Here is an 18,409-nt window from a genome sequence, read left to right on the forward strand (position 1 = left end):
ATCATTAATCTACAATTACGTGAAGAACATTATGTTTACTAGGCTTCCCCTTTCACCAAGTCCCCCCCACATATGCCTTCACAGTCATTGTCCATCTGCATAGATGGACATAGATGCTGTAAAATCACTACTTGTCTTCTCTGTGTTGTGCAGCCCTCCCCGTGCCCCCCATACTATACATGCTAATCGTAATGTCCTCTTTCTTTTTCCCTGCCCTTATCCTTCCCTTCCCACCCATCCTCCCCAGTCCCTTTCCTTTGGAAACTATTAGTCCATTCTTGGGTTCCGTGATTCTGCTGCTGTTTTGTTCCTTCAGTTTTATTTTGTTCTTATACTCCACATATGAGTGAAATCATTTGGTACTTGTCTTTCTCTGCATGGCTTATTTCACTGAGCATAATACCCTCTAGCTCCATCCATGTTGTTGCGAATGGTAGGATCTGTTTTTTTCTTAAGGCTGAGTAATATTCCATTGTGTATATGTACCACATCTTCTTTATCCATTCATCTACTGATGGACATTTAAGTTGCTTCCATATCTCGGCTATTGTTAATAGTGCAGCGATAAATATGGGGGTGCATCTGTCTTTTTCAAACTGGAGTGCTGCATTCTTAGGGTAAATTCTTACGAGTAAAATTCCTGACTCAAATGGTATTTCTATTTTGAGCATTCTGAGGAACCTCCATACTGCTTTCCACAATGGTTGAACTAATTTACATTCCCACCAGCAGTGTAGGAGGGTTCCCCTTTCTCCACAGCCTCACCAACATTTGTTGTTGTTTGTCTTTTGGATGGTAGCCATCCTTACTGGTGTGAGATGATATCTCATTGTGGTTTTAATTTGCATTTCTCTGATGACAGGCGATGTGGAGCATCTTTTCATGTGCCTGTTGGCCATCTGGATTTCTTCTTTAGAGAACTGTCTATTCAGCTCCTCTGCCCATTTTTTTAATTGGATTATTTGCTTTTTGTTTGTTGAGGTGTATGAGCTCTTTATGTATTTTGGATGTCAATCCTTTATCGGATCTGTCATTTATGAATATGTTCTCCCATACTGTAGGATACCTTTTTGTTCTATTGATGGTGTCCTTTGCTGTACAGAAGCTTTTTAGCTTGACATAGTTCCACTTGTTCATTTTTGCCTTTGCTTCCCTTGCCTGGGGAGATATGTTCATGAAGAAGTCACTCATGTTTATGTCCATGAGATTTTTGCCTATGTTTTTTTCTAAGAGTTTTATGGTTTCATTACTTGCATTCAGGTCTTTGATCCATTTTGAGTTTACTTTTGTGTATCAGGTTAGACAGTAATCCAGTTTCATTCTCTTACACGTAGCTGTCCAGTTTTGCCAGCACTATCTGTTGAAGAGACTGTCATTTCCCCATTGTATGTCCATGGCTCCTTTATCGTATAGTAATTGGCCATATATGTTTGGGTCAATGTCTGGAGACTCTAATCTGTTCCACTGGTCTGTGGCTGTGTTCTTGTGCCAGTATCAAATTGTCTTGATTACTATGGCTCTGTAGTAGATCTTTAAGTTGGGGAGTGAGATCCCCCCACTTTATTCTTCTTTCTCAGGATTGCTTTGGCTATTCAGGGTCTTTGGTGGTTCCATATTCCTTCTTTATCTCTTGTTACTTTCTTTATTTTGAAGTCCATTTTGTCTGATACTAGTATTTCAACACCTGCTTTTTTCTCCCTATTGTTTGCATGAAATATCTTTTCCCATCCCTTGACTTTTAATCTGTGCCTGTCTTTGGGTTTGAGGTGAGTCTCTTGTAAGCAGCGTTTAGATGGGTCTTGCTTTTTTATCCATTCTATTATTCTGTGTCTTTTGATTGGTGCATTCAGTTCATTTACATTTAGTGTGATTATTGAAGGATATGTCTTATTGCTATTGCAGGCTTTAGATTCGTGGTTACCAAAGGTTCAAGGTTAGCTTGTTTACTACCTTACTGTCTGACAACTCACTTATTGAGCTGTTATAAACACATTCTGATGATTATTTCTTTCCCTTCTTTTTCCTCCTCCTCCATTCTTCATATGTTGGGTGTTATGTTCTGTGCTCTTTTTAGGAGTGCTTCCATCTAGAGCAGTCTCTCTAAGACACCCTGTAGAGGTGATTTGTGGAGACAAATTCCCTCAACTTTTGCTTTTCTGGGAATTGTTTAATCCCCTCCTTCCTATTTAAATGATAATCATGCTGGATACAGTATCCTTGGTTCATGGACCTTCTGTTTCATTGCATTAAGTATATTGTGCCATTCTCTTCTGGCCTGTAAGGTTTCTGTTGAGATGTCTGATGATAGCCTGATGAGTTTTCCTTTGTAGGTGACCTTTTTTCTCTCTCTGGCTGCTTCTAATACTCTTTCCTTGTCCTTGATCTTTGCCATTTTAATTATTATGTGTTTTGGTGCTGTCCTCTTTATGTCCTGTCTCTCGGGAGTTCTGTGTGCCTCTGTAGTCTGAGCCACTATTTCCTCCCCCAGTTTAGGGAAGTTCTCAGCAATTATTTCTTCAAAGACACTTTCTATCCCTTTTTCTCTCTCTTTTTCCTCTGGTACCCCTATAATGTGGATAGTATTCCTTTTGGATTGGTCACACAGTTCTCTTAATATTGTTTCATTCCTGGAGATCCTTTTATCTCTCTCTGAATCAGCTTCTATGTGTTCCTTTTCTCTGGTTTCTATTCCATCAATGGCCTCTTGCATCTTATCCATTCTACTTATAAATCCTTCCAGAGTATGTTTCACTGCTGTAATCTCCCTCCACACATCTGTAATCTCCCTCCGGACATCTGTAGTTTCCCTCCGGGCTTCATCCCTTAACTCTTGCATATTTCTCTGCATCTCTGTCAGCATGTTTATGATCATTATTTTGAATTGTTTTTCAGGGAGACTGGTTAGGTCTGCCTCTGCAGATCCTTTCTCAAGTGTTGTAACTATCTTGGACTGGACCAGATTTTTTTGCCTTTTCATGGTGATAGCGGTGGCTGTAGGCAGGTTGCGGGTGTGTTAGCTGGGAGAAGAAAGTCCTTTCCTGATTGCTGGATGCCTTGCCCTTCTTCGCCACCTGTGATGGTTACCTGCACTCCTGGAGCAGCCCCCGGGTTCGTCCCCTAAGCTGCTGTGGGCAGGTTCTCCATCAGAGCAGCATGGAGCCCTTCGGGGAGTGGCAGGCACTCCAGGTACGCTCCTCCATGCTAGCAGCAACCCTGCCGGACAGCTGTGTTGCAGCAACGGCCTTTGGGTTTGGCCTGGGTGGCTGTGTGTTGGGTTGTGATTCCTGTCAGCTGTTGGGAGCATGCCTGCTTCCTCTGGCTCCTCTGCAGGTGCGCACGGGCCTCTACTGGGCTCCTCTGGCTCCACTGCTGCCTGTGCATGTGAGCCGCACCTGGGCTGTTCGGTCACACCGCTGTGGGCTTGCACAAGCCTGTCTTGTTCCCCTCTGGTGCCATTGGGGCACGGATCTGCTCCCGGTCTCTTCCGGCTCCTCCACCCTCTCCTGCTACTGGGCCGGTGTGTCGGGGTCTGTGCCAGTTGGAGGAACGACTGTCAGGCTGCTTAGTGCTGTGCAGGGCTTCAGAGCTTCCCTGCGTCCCTGGGGTTTAGGGTACCTAAGTTTCCCCAGAATTCCCAGCTGCTGGCTGAGTGTGCCGGGGCAACTTCGTCCAGCTATGGGGTCCCTGTCTCTTTAAGACTTGCAGAAAGCACTCTCTTTTCTTTTGTCTCCATGGCGCCGGTTGTGGGGACCTGCCCACATGTTTTGCTTTTCCGTTTGTCTTATATCCAGTACCCCATGCACCTTGTGTCTGCGTTCCAGGTGTGGATTTCTAGAGCTGTTTGTTTAGCAGTCCTGGGCTTTCATTCCTTCCCTGTTCCTTTCTTCCCACTGGGTTTTGGGGTGGGGGAGCATTCGGGTCCCTCCTGGCCATGGCTTGTATCTTACCCACTGCATGTGTTGTTGAGTTCTCACAGATGTAGATGTATCCTGGCTGTTGTACTGCATCCACTTGTGTCTCTTTTAGGAATAGTTGTATTTATTGTATTTTCATAAATATATATGTTTTGGGGAGGAGATTTCCTCTGAACTATTCATGCTGCCTTCTTCCCATGATCCCCCTACTTAAGCTGAGTTTTAACATATTGTATGATTTCTGTAAGCTCCCTTGTTATCTTTGAGATTAAGCATGTGACAGACAGTTGTGATGCAAAAGACTGACACAAGGCCATTCAACTGTCACACTTACAAGCACACAGCCCCTTTGTTCCAGACACTGAGGCTTGGCTTGGAGATGAGCAAGCCAAGGTCCTGCTTCCCTGGGAGCATCTCATGTGGTGGGCAGGAGAGAGACTCAGCGGTTGTGGGGCTGTGGTCACAAACTCCTTTCAGCTATGCCTCATGGTGTGTCTCTTGCATCTGAAAATAGCCACTGCACTTGTCTTGCATTGCTACATTCCTGTCTGGGGCATTTGCTGCTCAGATTGATGAAAAGACCACAGTAATATTCATGTCACATGTGGTTTGTTCTATTAATTCCAAAACTGTGCATACCTTCAAAATCTCAAAAAACAGAGAAAATAATTTGGAATTTTGAGACATCAGAAAATTTCTGATTGGTTGAGAGTTTTCTTTAAGTATGGCTAATGAGTAAGGAGTGGGGATTTAAATACGAAATCCTGATTATCAGTGACAGAGGAAGTGAGATACACATCTCTGTGAAAGGCAATATGCTGAAATGACATTCACTGCAATAGCATATAATCTGCATACTAAAATCATTTGATTTCCCACATTTCAGTGAATTATGGTAGTTTATAAAGATCTGAAGAGAGAGCATTTCTTCTATATCTAATAGAATGACTTATTTGAAAGCTAGTGTCTATGCCATCCATTCATTCATTCATTCGTCAGTAGATATTTATCACATGCCTACTGTGCATCAGGCAGTAGAAGTCTGTCAGAAAACAAAACAGAGTTCCTGTGGAGCTACAAATTTCTGGTTTTCAGTAGAATACAAAATAACCAATTATGTATGAGATGTATCAGGTGGTGATAAGTCCCATTTGAGAAAAATACAAGAGGATAAGGGATAGAGAATGGTGGAGTGCACGCTTGGGTAGGGCGCTCCTCCAAGTAGGATGGCTCTCCGATGAGGTGACATGAACGTCCGTTCAGCTGCATGTCTTCTAGGTTCTCTCTGCCCCTTGCTGAGATTCCACCCTCAATTCCTACATGCTTTGTTTATGTGGCTCTTGGATTTCCCTTTCTGCCTTGATCCACTCTCATTTCATCACCAATTGACCATCATCAGAGCTTATTTCTGCAGCTCCTCTATTTTCACGTGACTTTCTTCACCTAGTAGTCAGTCTCACAGTCTCCTGGCTTTGGGGACTTGGCAACTATGCCGGATCTCTGAATTCCTGGTTAGTTAACTGGATTTATCATTTATGATGGATAGGCATCATCCCTGACTTTAGAACTGAGTTGTATTTCAAATGTTTGCCCTTCAGCCTTTTGAAACAGTGCTTCTAAGTTAGAGCTTTGAAAAAAAGGAGAAAAATTCTGACCCGCAGCTTTTCTTTCCTATGCCTCATAATCACTCAGTGTAGACACAGCTTTTTTGTGTGGAATAACTGCACATTTTCCTGTAAAAGACCTAATTGACCTCAGGTGAACTAAGCCCTACCTTTCATTCTAGTGCAGCCAGGCCACAAGCCTGTGGAGGGAAAATGTTCTGGAAGATGTAGCGTTGACTTCTTGTGGAGTATTATAATGGGTTAGGCAGCAATGGCCTAGGTAATAATATGGGTTTGATATTTTCATGTTTAACTTTGACCTTGAGGGGAAAGTGAGAAATCCTATTTATGGCACGACACAATATTGTGACTTTTAAATCAGAAGTAGCCAGGAATAGTAAAAAGAGATGAGAGATTATTATCCTGGAAAAAAAAAAAAGCAGTTTAGAGTTCTATTCTTTACATTATGAGTCAAAGAGTGTAGAAAGTAGGTATTCACAGATAGTCAGTAGTCAGTATGATAGGTTGAAAAAGCAATTTTAGAAAATGTAACTAAGTACCTTTCTTTTTTGCATGATGGGATGAAATTTTCCCATGCTAGTAAAGAAATAAAAAAGAAAACAAATGCTTTTAAACATTGCTGTAGTCGGGGAGAAATATAACATTTCTATTTATAGCTTGTACAGTCTCACATAAAAATAGCTCCAACTAACAGATTTGCTCATATGTGGAATACAAAGTCGTTGCTGCCAGTGACTTGAGGAATTCTCATAAGGACAAAGGTGGCAGTGGTAAATCCTGGAAGTCTATCATCTTTTCTTTTATCCCTGTTTTCCTATGGGAAGAAAATTAGTTTGTGGAAAAGTCCTGGTTTCTGGACTATGCATTTTCTTTATATCCATGCTACTGTTCACTTAATTTTTAACAAAAAGGCTGCATTTGCTCCCCTAGCCTCATCCCATGAGGAGGATATATTACTGATGACCGCATGTCTGTCTGTTAAATATTTTTCAGGCTAATAAATTTAACATGTCATTCTTCTAAAGACTAACTTTGTGTGATTGGTGTGACAGTAAAAGTATTAAGAACCTAAGAAGTTAATGAAAGCCATTCCTTCTCTCTCATTTTCAGCGAAGCTTCCTGGGCTATACCAGTTTTAAAGTGGGTGAGCTACTGAAGTCAAAAGAGCAGCTGCTAACCCTGAGCCTGAGGTGGGTCTCTTTGTCTGCTGAAATGCAGTTCAAGTTAATAACCTGTGGTATTTATTGAAGGCTGGTTAGGCTTCAATGTCATAGTTCTTACAGATGTTTAAATGTAAACTTTCAAATGGCTTACATTCTGCACAGCAACCATTAAAGTAAAACAGCAATTATGCAAGTTCTCATTGAAGTTCATGTTTTGGGTTGCCAAATGTTATCAGCCCTTGCAGTAACAGAATATTACGTTATTGTTAAAGTGACGAAATTCTTTGAAAGTAAGGAAATCAATAGAAATGATGAACATGTTGTTAAATAGTTTCTTGGTCACTTAGCACAATGTTGCAGTGTAAATCAAGTAAGTTTCTAGGTTTCAAATATGTTTGTTAGAGGAAACATTGCAAATTTGATAATAGATGGCAAGTCAATTATTTTCATTTTTTAAAGCTTAATTTATTGCTATATCATTAAACATAAATCTTAAGTTAAGCCAGACTTGTATTGAAACAGATCAGAGCTAATTTTGAGTGTAAGTACAATTTGTTTTGATACATAAAATGAAACAATAATCTAAAGGAAGTTGCATAGTGTTTTAATATTAAGAAAGTTATTAAATAAATATTCCTTTTTAACCTCATTATAAGTTTAACCTCATTATAGTATGCTGTTTTCTAACTATATAATAACTTTTATAATTATGCACCTGTGGAGAATACTGCTTTGCAATATTCATATAATATCCATGAATATAAAAATTATCTAGAACACTCTTTGTAAATCTCAACACACTCTTCTTTTGAGTAACATAGAGATAATATTTTAAAGTTGTTTGCCCTCTGCCCAACCCCACAAAGACCTACTTGTAACCAACGTATTTTGGTAAAGATGCTGTATTTTAGGCTGGAGTCTGTACTGCTGGCTGTCTTCTCTTGATTTGTCTTCACCCTGAATAGTTTTGCACTTTGACTTAAGAGATAGTGTCATATTCATGTGGAAAAATAGTGTTGATGGGGCCATCTTTTGTTTGGCTTCCTTCAGCTGTTTCTCTTAAACATCTTTTTTTCCCTTGTATTTTATTTGGAAGAGATTTATAAATTGTTTTAGTTGAAAGTACTATTCCCAATAAAATTTTGCTGCAGTTATTTTCAGTTTAAAGTTTGTAGGAGCCAGCTAAAGAGTCTTGCTATCAATGTCACTGATAACCTAGAAAATATCTGTTAGCGAGGTAGCATGGTTGTTAGATCTGGCCTGAGTACCCCTGTATTCATGATATGAGATGTTAAACATTGAGCTAATATGGGAGTAGTATAATTTCTAGATAAAATGCATATTCTCCTCTTGGTGATTCAGAAGTTATGCTATTGATTATATCATGACTATCATTATAGCACACTATATATTTAGACACTGCCTTTGAAACAGAAATTAGGGGACCAGAAATTCATAGTGAAATGAAAATTGATGGATGCATACAATACCTTATAGGGAAGGTAAGAACAGAGGGATCAAGTTTAGAGTACTACCTCTGGAAGAAAAAAAGGAATATAATAATTTCATATTTAGATGAAATGAATACAAATTTCCACTTTGGATTTTAAAACCTCTTCTTACTGCTCTTTTGGTTTTTATTGTATACAAGGGAAACAAGTTTGACAACAAAGAACTGAATTTTCTAGAAAAAAAGTAATTTTTAAACACCAGTTTTGAAATAACACAGTTATTACTTTTTCCCTCTTTGTGCTTTGCCAAGTTTGTGAATTTCTCTCCCTATGAACCAGACAGACACATTATAGACTTATCATAGCCTTTTGATTTTTGGACTTCATGTTCTTTGTTTAGCATGTAATTTATCTTCTTCCCACTGACTCAATGGTCTCTGAGGTACTGAGTTGGAAGAACATGAAGTCAGGGATAAGAAGCATTTCTTTAGTTGCTTGTTCTGTCTTGTTTTCCCTTGTACTGATAAAATCTGACCTTTGTTTCTTTTATATTTTGGTAACTATTTTTAAAGCAATAGCATTCTCAGATTTCTGTGAAACAGACTCACAGAAATAAGTGTATGCTTGTAGGCACTGTTCTTTGATGAGGAGCTTCCCAAAATCTTATTTATAGATTTGCCTCTAATTTCATGAAATGTGATATAGTGCATTTTTGAAGTTGTCAAGTCAAATTTGCTTGTGCATATTGTGGAAAATGTCTCCCATATATAAAGTGATTCCTATTCACATCTTCATTTAAATGAAGTTAATAAGTTTCTGCATAAGGGTTCTAGCATCCTGCCTGGGCTAGATAATATTTATTTAGTATTAACCCTTTTACCTTTATATTGCATCTCCTTTTTTTTGCTAGTTCACATTGGTAGTTCCTGTCTCCTCTTACTTCTTTTAGACCTGAATCCTATTTTCTGTTTCTCTTCTCAGTTCATTGCCATATATCCCTGACTTCCATAATGTGATATAAATAAGCTAGGGTTCTTGTATAGAGGATTAGAATTGTTGACACAAAGACATTGGGTAATCTTACAATCATCATCATTAGAAGAACAACATTCTTTGTGTTTTGTGCTCTGACAAGTACATTAGAAGTGTCTCATTGGCCCTTATCAAATTAGCCTGTGACATTAATTTTGCCATTTTAAATGAAAACAGTGAGGTACAGAAACCAGTTAATGTGTACAAAGTTACAATGCTTGTAAGAGGGAGAGCTGAGGTCTGAAACCACACATTTCTGACTGCAGTCTGTGCTCTCAAGGATCCACTTCTCCTTTGATAAAGGAGAAACTTTAGAGCTAGTTGAAATGTATCACACATCATGTGGCTTTAGCAATGGCAGAACAAAGCAAGGTCTCAGGTGCCCACCACTTGTCCACAGTCTCGCCAACTTTGATTTCAGCACAGTGGAATGATGAGTGCCAGCATATTGCGGGGAACTCAGGAGTGCTAGCCCTGATGGGGAAACGTGGGCGTGGGCTGGCTAGGCTACAGGGAATGGAGACTGAGGGGAACCAGTGGAGTCCTTTCTCACCTCAGGACCACAGCATTATCAGGCCCTGAACTTGGTTTACTGCCCAAGCACTTGATAGTTATTTGCTCTACTAACCTTATCTAAATGCCTTGGGACCATATAGGCAGAAATTTGGAACATAATAATCCTATTTTATGATTTAATAACAGAATGATGGGATTAGATCTGTCTTTGGGAGTGGCTCTGGAGATCAGGAAAATTATGTTGCCCTTAAGCTATTCGAACAACCATGGAGACAGAAAAAAAGTGGGAGGGTAAAACTTCTTTCCCAGACAATCCTTCTCAGAAGAACTGAGACCTACTGTAGTGTCTCACCTCTGTCTGAGCTCACTGCATGCTGCCTTGTAGGTTGGACTTCATTCTGTGTTCTTTCATTCAGCAAGCACTTAAAAATTTTTCATATGCTGACTATCGTAATTTTTTTAAGAAAAAATTTTAAATGGCAACAGAGTTAATATTTTGCAGTTGCTATTACTAATAACACTATTAATGAAATAATGTCTATTTATGGAGCATCTACTAGCATGCAGGAATGCTTTTCATGCATAATCCATGCAGCAGCATTATAATCTCTGTTTTACAGCAGATGATTCATCTTGTCTAAGATCCCATAGCTGCTGATTGTACAAGAATAGAATTCAGTTTGGTCTGACTCCAGGGCTTGTTCCCTAAATTTTCCTGCCTCACTTGAGCTAGTGATCTAATAGAATCTTTGCTGCCTTCTCCATTGTGTATCCTATCTTCTGGAAAGTTTTAGAGGCCTCAGTTATTTTTTTTCTTAATGCTTTGTTTTAAAACTCAGTTTTATATGCCTGTGACATGATAGAGGTTCCATAATTACTTGCTGGAATGTTGATTCATGATGATCGCTTCCTTATATTTTTTGCATACTAAATGTAAGCTAGTACCATTTATTTCTGAATGGAATCCACTTAAATTAGTGAATATAATGCCAGTTAAACATTAGAGTATATCTATCTGAGACAAGTAACTTTCACAGTAGTAATGAATGATAGATTGTAATTTGCTTGAAAAGATGAAACTCTTAGTTAGAATTTGCCCTTATTTCAGTGTACACCACTTTACCTTGTAACCGAAACTCTCAGCTTAACTTCACAAGCGCACTATTACCTCTTTGGAGCCTTCTGCATGTAACCACCTCCCAAAATTAAACTAATATTTGTACAGTTTTATCAGAATAGAAGTGACAAAATTTTCTTGAATACAGATGTCTAAGAATTTGTTCGTGAAAAGAGAATTTGTGTTTTCTTTTCACTTTTTACTTCTTCCACATTTCCAGCAGTGTTGCCATGTAATATACAACATAAGATTCTGATAGTCCAAAATAGACATATAGTGTTATGTTTTATAATACACAGGTGTATCAGAGTGTCTATGAAAGGACTAAATAATACACTTCTACCATTTTGAAAAAATTTCCCTATTTTATGTAATATTTAAAATGTACATATCTATACTTATACAAATGCATCATGAATTGTGTAAATGGATATGTGTTTATCCATGTATATTATTTTTAGCAAAATTTTGCTTTCTCGTAAGCCATGAATTTTTATTTACCACCATGAAATGTGTGTTCTTTGAGAAAGTAAGATCCAAATTATGAAGTCTTTTAAGTTTTATTTATCTGGTGTTTTACTTAATTTAATGTCCTTAAATGTATGCACACACACACACACACACACACACACACACACACACACACACACACACTTCAATTCTGTCTCTAAAAATAAAAGAACAACAAAAAGCCAAACATATTTTTAATTTAATCTCCTGAAGGCAAGTTCTTAACTTAAGATTTGGAAGCAATGCTGAAGAAAGGCTCCTAAGTCTATGTCATATAGTTTTTTTACACAAGAAAACTCAGTAATAAAAATGTCATTAGCCTCTCACAGGTTGGGAGCCCAGGAATGTTCTATAGGCCACAGGGCAGTGAATCCAAGTAAATTGGACCTGGAATGCATGGATTCATCTGAATTCCCACAGTAACTTGAGACCAACGTTGGCCATAGATGGACAATAGAATTTTAAGTGATAAATTTATCTTTCATTTCAAATGAAATTAAACTTTCTTAGGGTTTATAATTTCCTGCCATTACTTTTTTCCTATATGCAAATAATGGTTATGTAAATCTTCTTAATTTAAACACCATATGTAGTCTTTAAAATTATATGTATGATGAATACTTCTACAACAGCATTTTTAATCACTATTTACTTGAACTTCAGAGATGATTTAAAAAATCACATCCAAGCATCTTAAAATTTATGTATATTCTGAATATATTTTATTCTTTTTTAAAAGTCTTCCAGTTGCCTTTTTTAGGTACCAGAAAGTAGGATTACAGTAACACTAATGGTTCCACAATACTAATTCTTATGTAAGTCTAAAACATTTCCTTCATTAACTAAGAGCGATATGGGCATTGACTGGCAGCTAAAGATACCTTGTTTGGAAAGAATAGCATATCTGTGCTTAACTATAAAACAGAATCATATTATATACTTTATTGAATGCACCAATGGAAGAGTTAGAGCCTAAGGATGGAGTGTAAAAACCTGATTTAATTTATGCTTTTGCATAGAATTTACTAAAATGCTGTATCATAAACTTGAAAGCGGTGCCTAAGACCGTTGCATCGTCCTTTGGGAGTGCACAAGCAGGCAGACATGTCTGCAACAGCAGATGCATGCTCGTGATTGACCAGATGCACACAGAAGGGGAGAGCCCACACCCCTGGGTGAATCTTGTCCTGTGCTTTTGGTATGATTCAAGTGCAGGTGATGGGAAGCTCCTATGGAACAGCTCCTCTGACTTGGGCACTGACTCAGACCTCATGAACATCTAAAAAGAGGCAACTAGTGCTATCTGAGCTTTGTGATGGGTTAAGCATTTCAAATGTCTTGTCTTATTTAATCTTCTTATATCCTTGCCTGGAAGTTGATATTTTCCCCATTTTACTAAGAAGCAAACTGATGAACAGCAACTTGACTTCCTAAGGTCACACAGCAAGGATAGGATAGAAAACGGACCCTGGGAGAGAGAAAGTGTTGTTGATATCAAGCATTTCCTAGAAGTATATATATTTTTCTTAAAATCTTAGAATTGAATGATCTTAGCAGAGAAGACCTTGGCACTTCACCCTCTTGGATCCTTTAATGACAGGGAATGCAAACTCAGGAGGCCACATGTCCGTTCCATTTCCGTATAGGTCAGTATTAGAGAAGTTTCCTCTTTTATCCCAAGTTGTATGTTCGTGCCATGGTGCCAGCTCACCTTCATGGAGTTAAGTAGAACAGGTCTCATGCCTTTTCTCTATGATCACATTTGAAAGCAATGCTTTTGCCCAACTTTAAATCTTCTCTCCTTTGTTTTCCTCAGGAAAGAATGTAATATAGTAGAAAGAACACGAGACTTTCATGCCAGACTGAAATTCAAATCCCAGCTCTGTCACCAGCTGGGTTGCCCCAGGAATGTTGTCTTCTCTCTTTAATATCAATTAATCAAAGGAGTAATGACCTCTCTCCCAGGGTGATTCTGGGCAATTACTAAATGCGGTGGAGTTCCATGCACTGCCTTGCATTAGAGAAAAGTACTCTGTACTCTGCCAGTATTGTTTTGCTTGCCTCTCATACTAAACTTACAAATTCCGTCAACCATAACTTAATGTTTTGCTTAGTTGGCCTGTTTAGTTTGTTGAAGTTCCTTTGTAAAATGGGACATCCACAATCCTCTAAATTTGGTCAGTGGTAGAGGGGTCAAGTTTACCTTTGATCTGGATATTATTTTTCTGTTATCTGAGGAATGGTTGCTTACCTGAAGTCCAAATTCTGTCTTTAATCACTGTGACATTAGATTTGACCTCTTATCAGGTGGCAGATACCAGCAAGAGGTGTATGGAGAACAGGTTGTTTGGCTGAAACAGGTAGCATTCCAACAGAGTTGGAAAAAAATGTTATTTTGACTTAAAACTTCAGCAGTACAGCACATCAGGACAGAAATTCATAAGTGTAATAGAGTGTCATTTACTTTTAGAGCTTACTGATGGATTTCATTGCTGAATATGTCATAAACCACCCCCAGAAGTAAATTCAAGTAACATTTCTCAGGACTGGACTGTGACAATGAAGGGAGGCATCAAACACAGAAGTAGGGGCATTTGCTTCTGAAACTGATTACATTCCTATATGTAACTGGTCCTTTAGGGACACAGTTGCCTAAAATTATCAAAAGGCAGTAACATGAACCACTTTGTAATAGCTGTTAAAATTATATCAATTTATCATAAAGTTGGACAGTACAAAGTGTACAGATACTGACAGTGGGATGTCAAAAAATTATGTGATTTAGAGACATACCTGAGTCCAGGTCTTGGTCATTGCACTGCGCAGCAGGATGTCTGATTGCTCCAAGACTCGGTTTTCTCTCTGTGGAATGGGGACTAGAGTAGTGCCCACCTCACAGGACTCACATGAATTATTAGTGTGCAATGTTTACAACCTTGCCTGGCACAGAGTGAGTGCTCACTAAGTGTTAGCTGTCATTTTTAAAATCTTTTTTACTGATTAGCTTCTCTAGCCTCAAGTTTTCTCTGTATGTTTGTTTTCCAGGTGAGGATTAGATGCACTGTACACATCCTGCTGGACACAGTATCTGCTGCAAAGCAGGTGCTCAGCATGTACTCCTCCTATTGCTCAAATTATCATCCTCAGTATTATTATTATTTTCCATTTCATTCTACTAGACTGTTTTTCATTTATAATTTAAATGGCTCTGCAGTCATATATTCAGCATTTCTCTTTTTGTTCCTAATCCCTTTTCATGAGGCTGTAGGTATGACCATGGAAACCAATTAGCACTTTTGTAGTTTGCATTATTCAAAAGATGTTGTATTCCTCAGATTGCAAATTAGTTTTGTCACTGAAGGGACAACACATACTTAGAGTACACTTCAATAGCTCCTCAGTTTGTATAGAAAAGCCTGAAATCACTCCTCTTTTAAAATGCAAATTAGACAAAGTTAATATCTGTACACAAAGACATGCCTGCTTAAGAAGTTTGAGAACTAATTTAGCTTTGATAATGATTTGCAGGAATGATTAGCCCTGAAAGAAATTATATTTGACCTGAAAATTTTCTATTGGATTTGCCCATACAGTACCAAAGTCACTTTCATCATTATCACCTTGTGTTTCTGCTGCTCTGGACACATTTATATCAGCTTTTTCTAAACAGTGTATTTTAGAACATAGGTGTCCCTTCAGTTATTAGTCTATGTTTTTGGAATAGAGGAGTTTTATATCAAATAAGTTTGAAAATGCTATACTAAAAAGAGGTGAAGTGAGTGACCTTACTGGGGACTACTCCAGGCCTTCATTAGTTCTCAGTGCCCTTTGGAACACTCACAGGGGAGATGTCCTACAGCTGTTCCTAATTTGAGAACAAGAAGCTTTTTCATGGAACATCTATTAACAGCTTATCAGATTAGTCCAAGAAACACAGCTACATAGTTTAGAAAGTGCTAATTTAGAACAGTAAGAACAACCAACTGTTCTCCAGAGAAATACATGAGTGATTGTCTGTATGTGTTTATCAACTTTGTCCCATCATAAGCACATCATGACACCACAACTGTAGGCAGACCTGTGGTTTTCCTCCTCCACACATACCTTCCACCCGCACACGTTATGCCCCTCTCCACATGCAGTCACTCACCCCTATTTCTCCCATCCTCTCTTCTCATCCACGAGAACTGGCAACCCTGTGGTATTTTACATCTATGCCATGGCCTGTAGAGGCACCAATTTGTGGAATTTGTATAGAATGTATGGGAAAGTTACAAAATACATGCCATCTCTTTTTATGTTCATTGACAGATTCTTTTTAGCACATGTTTATTTTCACAATCACAAAAAATATTGTAACTACCCAAAATGAACTTACATATTTCCCTGAAAACTCTTCTTTTTGTGCTTTTTCCTTTCTTCACTGAACAAAGAATTATCAGGTACCGTAAATGTAGTCCAAGCTAGAAATCTCAGCATCATTTTCCACTCATCCTTTCTAAAACTCATATCTGATTATGCTCTTTTCCGTCCTTAAACTTTATATTCCTTCCTGACACCCTCGCAAATGTGCACGTGCATAAGCATATGTATGCAAAAACCTCGGCCAAGATATGCAAGATAGGAAGTCAGCTCTTTCAGCCTCATTTGCAGCTGCACACACATTGCCCTTGACACTGTCTACCACTTCCTCTGGCATTTTTAGCAGCTTATGTGCACTTAACACTTTCTACAGGTGAAGTCAAAGTCCCTGTATTTCTCTGGAAACCTAACTTCTCAGGGTTTTGAGCTCAGCTTCAACATCAGCAAACAACAGAGCACAGCAATGTCTGTATGCTGATGGTGCACCGTAGATTCTTCCCCACACTGCCATCCAGTTATTTTTTCTTCTTTTGGTAACCCTTGAATGAAGTTCTTACCCATCAGGAAGGCTCTGTGATCATCCAGATTTGCTCTCATTCAGAAATGAGAGGCAACAGTCCCCAGGCAGGTCAGCATAGGGCTGTGGTCCCCACCCCCGATACAGGCTCCTCAGTTCCTTATGAGCTAGTGACCATCTTCTTATCAACAGGGTTTTCAGTGGGTGCCTGAAGAGTAAGGTCGGAAACTCATCATTCCTGCTCCAGCTAACAGAAGCTTAATGATCCCTAGGTCACCATTTTCAACTGTGTTTCCAATCGTTTGACTTTGTGTTTCTATTTATAGGTCAGTTCTACTTAATATGTATGAGTGAGCTGTGCCTGAGGTGCCACCCCTGAGGGATTATGGAAAGTTATCTGCTCCTTTGCATGTGTCCCCCCAACAGCATGCTGTAGCCTAGGATTCTCTACCCTAGTCCTTTAAGTGAAATTCACATGTATCTGTGGTTCCGTGGCATAGCGTGGCTGGCTTGTAGTATAGGTATGGTTGAAAGAGATTGTTTGCAGTGAGACTTCAATTAGGCAAAGAACTGTCAGGAAAAGGTAAGTGAATATCATTTGATTACTGGAAGACAGAGAAACTAGAAAATACACAAAAAAAATATGATAAAAGATTTTAAGAACTCAGGAAAAAGGATGAGATAAAAGATAAAAACAAAATGATGTAGAATAAGACAGAAGAAAGAAGAGAATAGGCATGTTTATTTTGCTTCACTTAATTACAGTTAGTACCAATATTAGCAAATTGTTTTTCCATGAAGCTGTGCTACAGTGGGAGATGGTTGCTGGGCTTTTATAAGCAATGGACCCAGTGAAAGGGTATCTTGCATGACCCTCCTTACCCAGAATGACTCAGGAGACACGGGCCCACGCAAGAGATTTGATTATCTGAAAGAGAGAGTGGGTGCCCCAGAGGGAGGGGTGGGGGAGAGAGAGAGAGAGAGCAGGAGAGAGAGCAGGGGGACAGAGAGACAGAGACAAAGAGAGAGAGAGGGCAGCAGCATGGTGCAGAGCGTTGTCCTTTTATTGTGGTGGATCCGCTCAGCCTGTTGCCTTGGGGGAGAGTTGGGATGTTTAGAGATAAGGTGGGGTAAGCCCAGGCAAGCCCCAGCTTAATTCTCACTGGCTTATGTGCTTGGGACCATGGGGCAAATGGAGGATGAATTACTATTTTCTTACATTCTCCCTTTTCTGTTTTATAAGTGGTAGATGATTTGGGAAGGGGTGAAGGTCAGTCTTCAGTAACTGCTTCTTGCTGATTAGGGGCAATGAAGTTCATTTTTATATTGATGGGGGGCGGTCTTCAGATGAGCCCTTGGTCTGCAGTGGCGATGGCGTGTTCCAGGTTCAATAAGGATGATCGTCTTTAGAGAGGGGTTGGTAATCCTGTAATATAAGCTGGTTAAAGGTTTGGTTAGAAATTTTTTGCATTTGAGGTGATTTCTATGTTTATATAGGGTGGCTGAATTAATAGCATTCTTTGGGGACATATGTATAGGCAGAAAGAGAAGAAAGGGCTGGTGTTGGGAAGATAGGTCTGGTGGGAGAATAAGTGTTGAGACCAGGGTTAACAATCCTGAGGCATGATGCATGGCGGTTGTAAAGGAGGACTTAGGACTGGGTGCTGGCAGAAACTTCTTCAGTGACAGTAGAAGTAGAGATGAGCTCTGCGAAATGCAGAGAGTAAGAGGTCCCGTCAGGGTGGAGGAGTAGGAACCTGTGGGAGATTTGGTGGGAGGGGAATAAGAGGAGACAAACGGCTTAAGGTGGGAGTTGTGTATCTAATGGGGAAGACCCTGGAGTTTAACTGCAGTTGGCATGGAAAGGATTACTGTGTATGATCCTTTGCCATTTGGGACTTAGGGATGGTGTCTTTGTTTGGAATGGGCACGGTTTGGAGAAGTTTTTCTTATCTATGGTAATGGCCTTGTAGTGCAGGGAGAGCTGAATTCCCAGGTATGTGACCTGAGCGGCAGACTGAACTTTGGAGGATGAAATGCGATAGCTGTGTTCTGAGAGAAAGTTTAAAAGGAGAATAGTATCCTGCTGAGAGGTTTGTAGGGAGGGACTGCATGGAAGGAGATCATCTACATATTGGAGGGTGGAGCTCGAAGAGTAAGGAATTTGAGGTCTTGTGCTAGTGCCTGTCCAAAAAGGTGGGG

At 39.4% G+C, this 18,409-nt stretch overlaps 1 protein-coding gene across 11 annotated transcripts in view; it reads left to right on the top strand.

Moving 5' to 3' along the window:
• Positions 1–18,409, top strand: part of INPP4B (inositol polyphosphate-4-phosphatase type II B) — a 910,826-nt gene that overhangs the window by 584,176 nt on the left and 308,241 nt on the right. For all 11 annotated transcript variants that reach the window (XR_012131555.1, XM_073237008.1, XM_036996729.2 and 8 more), the window contains one exon: positions 6,650–6,729. Coding sequence is in view for 10 of the 11 variants with exons in the window: in XM_073237008.1 (XP_073093109.1) it covers positions 6,650–6,729 (80 nt within the window). In the remaining variant the exon portion in view is untranslated. The remainder of the gene's footprint in view (positions 1–6,649; positions 6,730–18,409) is intronic.

This window comes from Manis javanica, chromosome 5 (assembly GCF_040802235.1).
Source record: "Manis javanica isolate MJ-LG chromosome 5, MJ_LKY, whole genome shotgun sequence".
Lineage (NCBI taxonomy): Eukaryota > Metazoa > Chordata > Mammalia > Pholidota > Manidae > Manis > Manis javanica.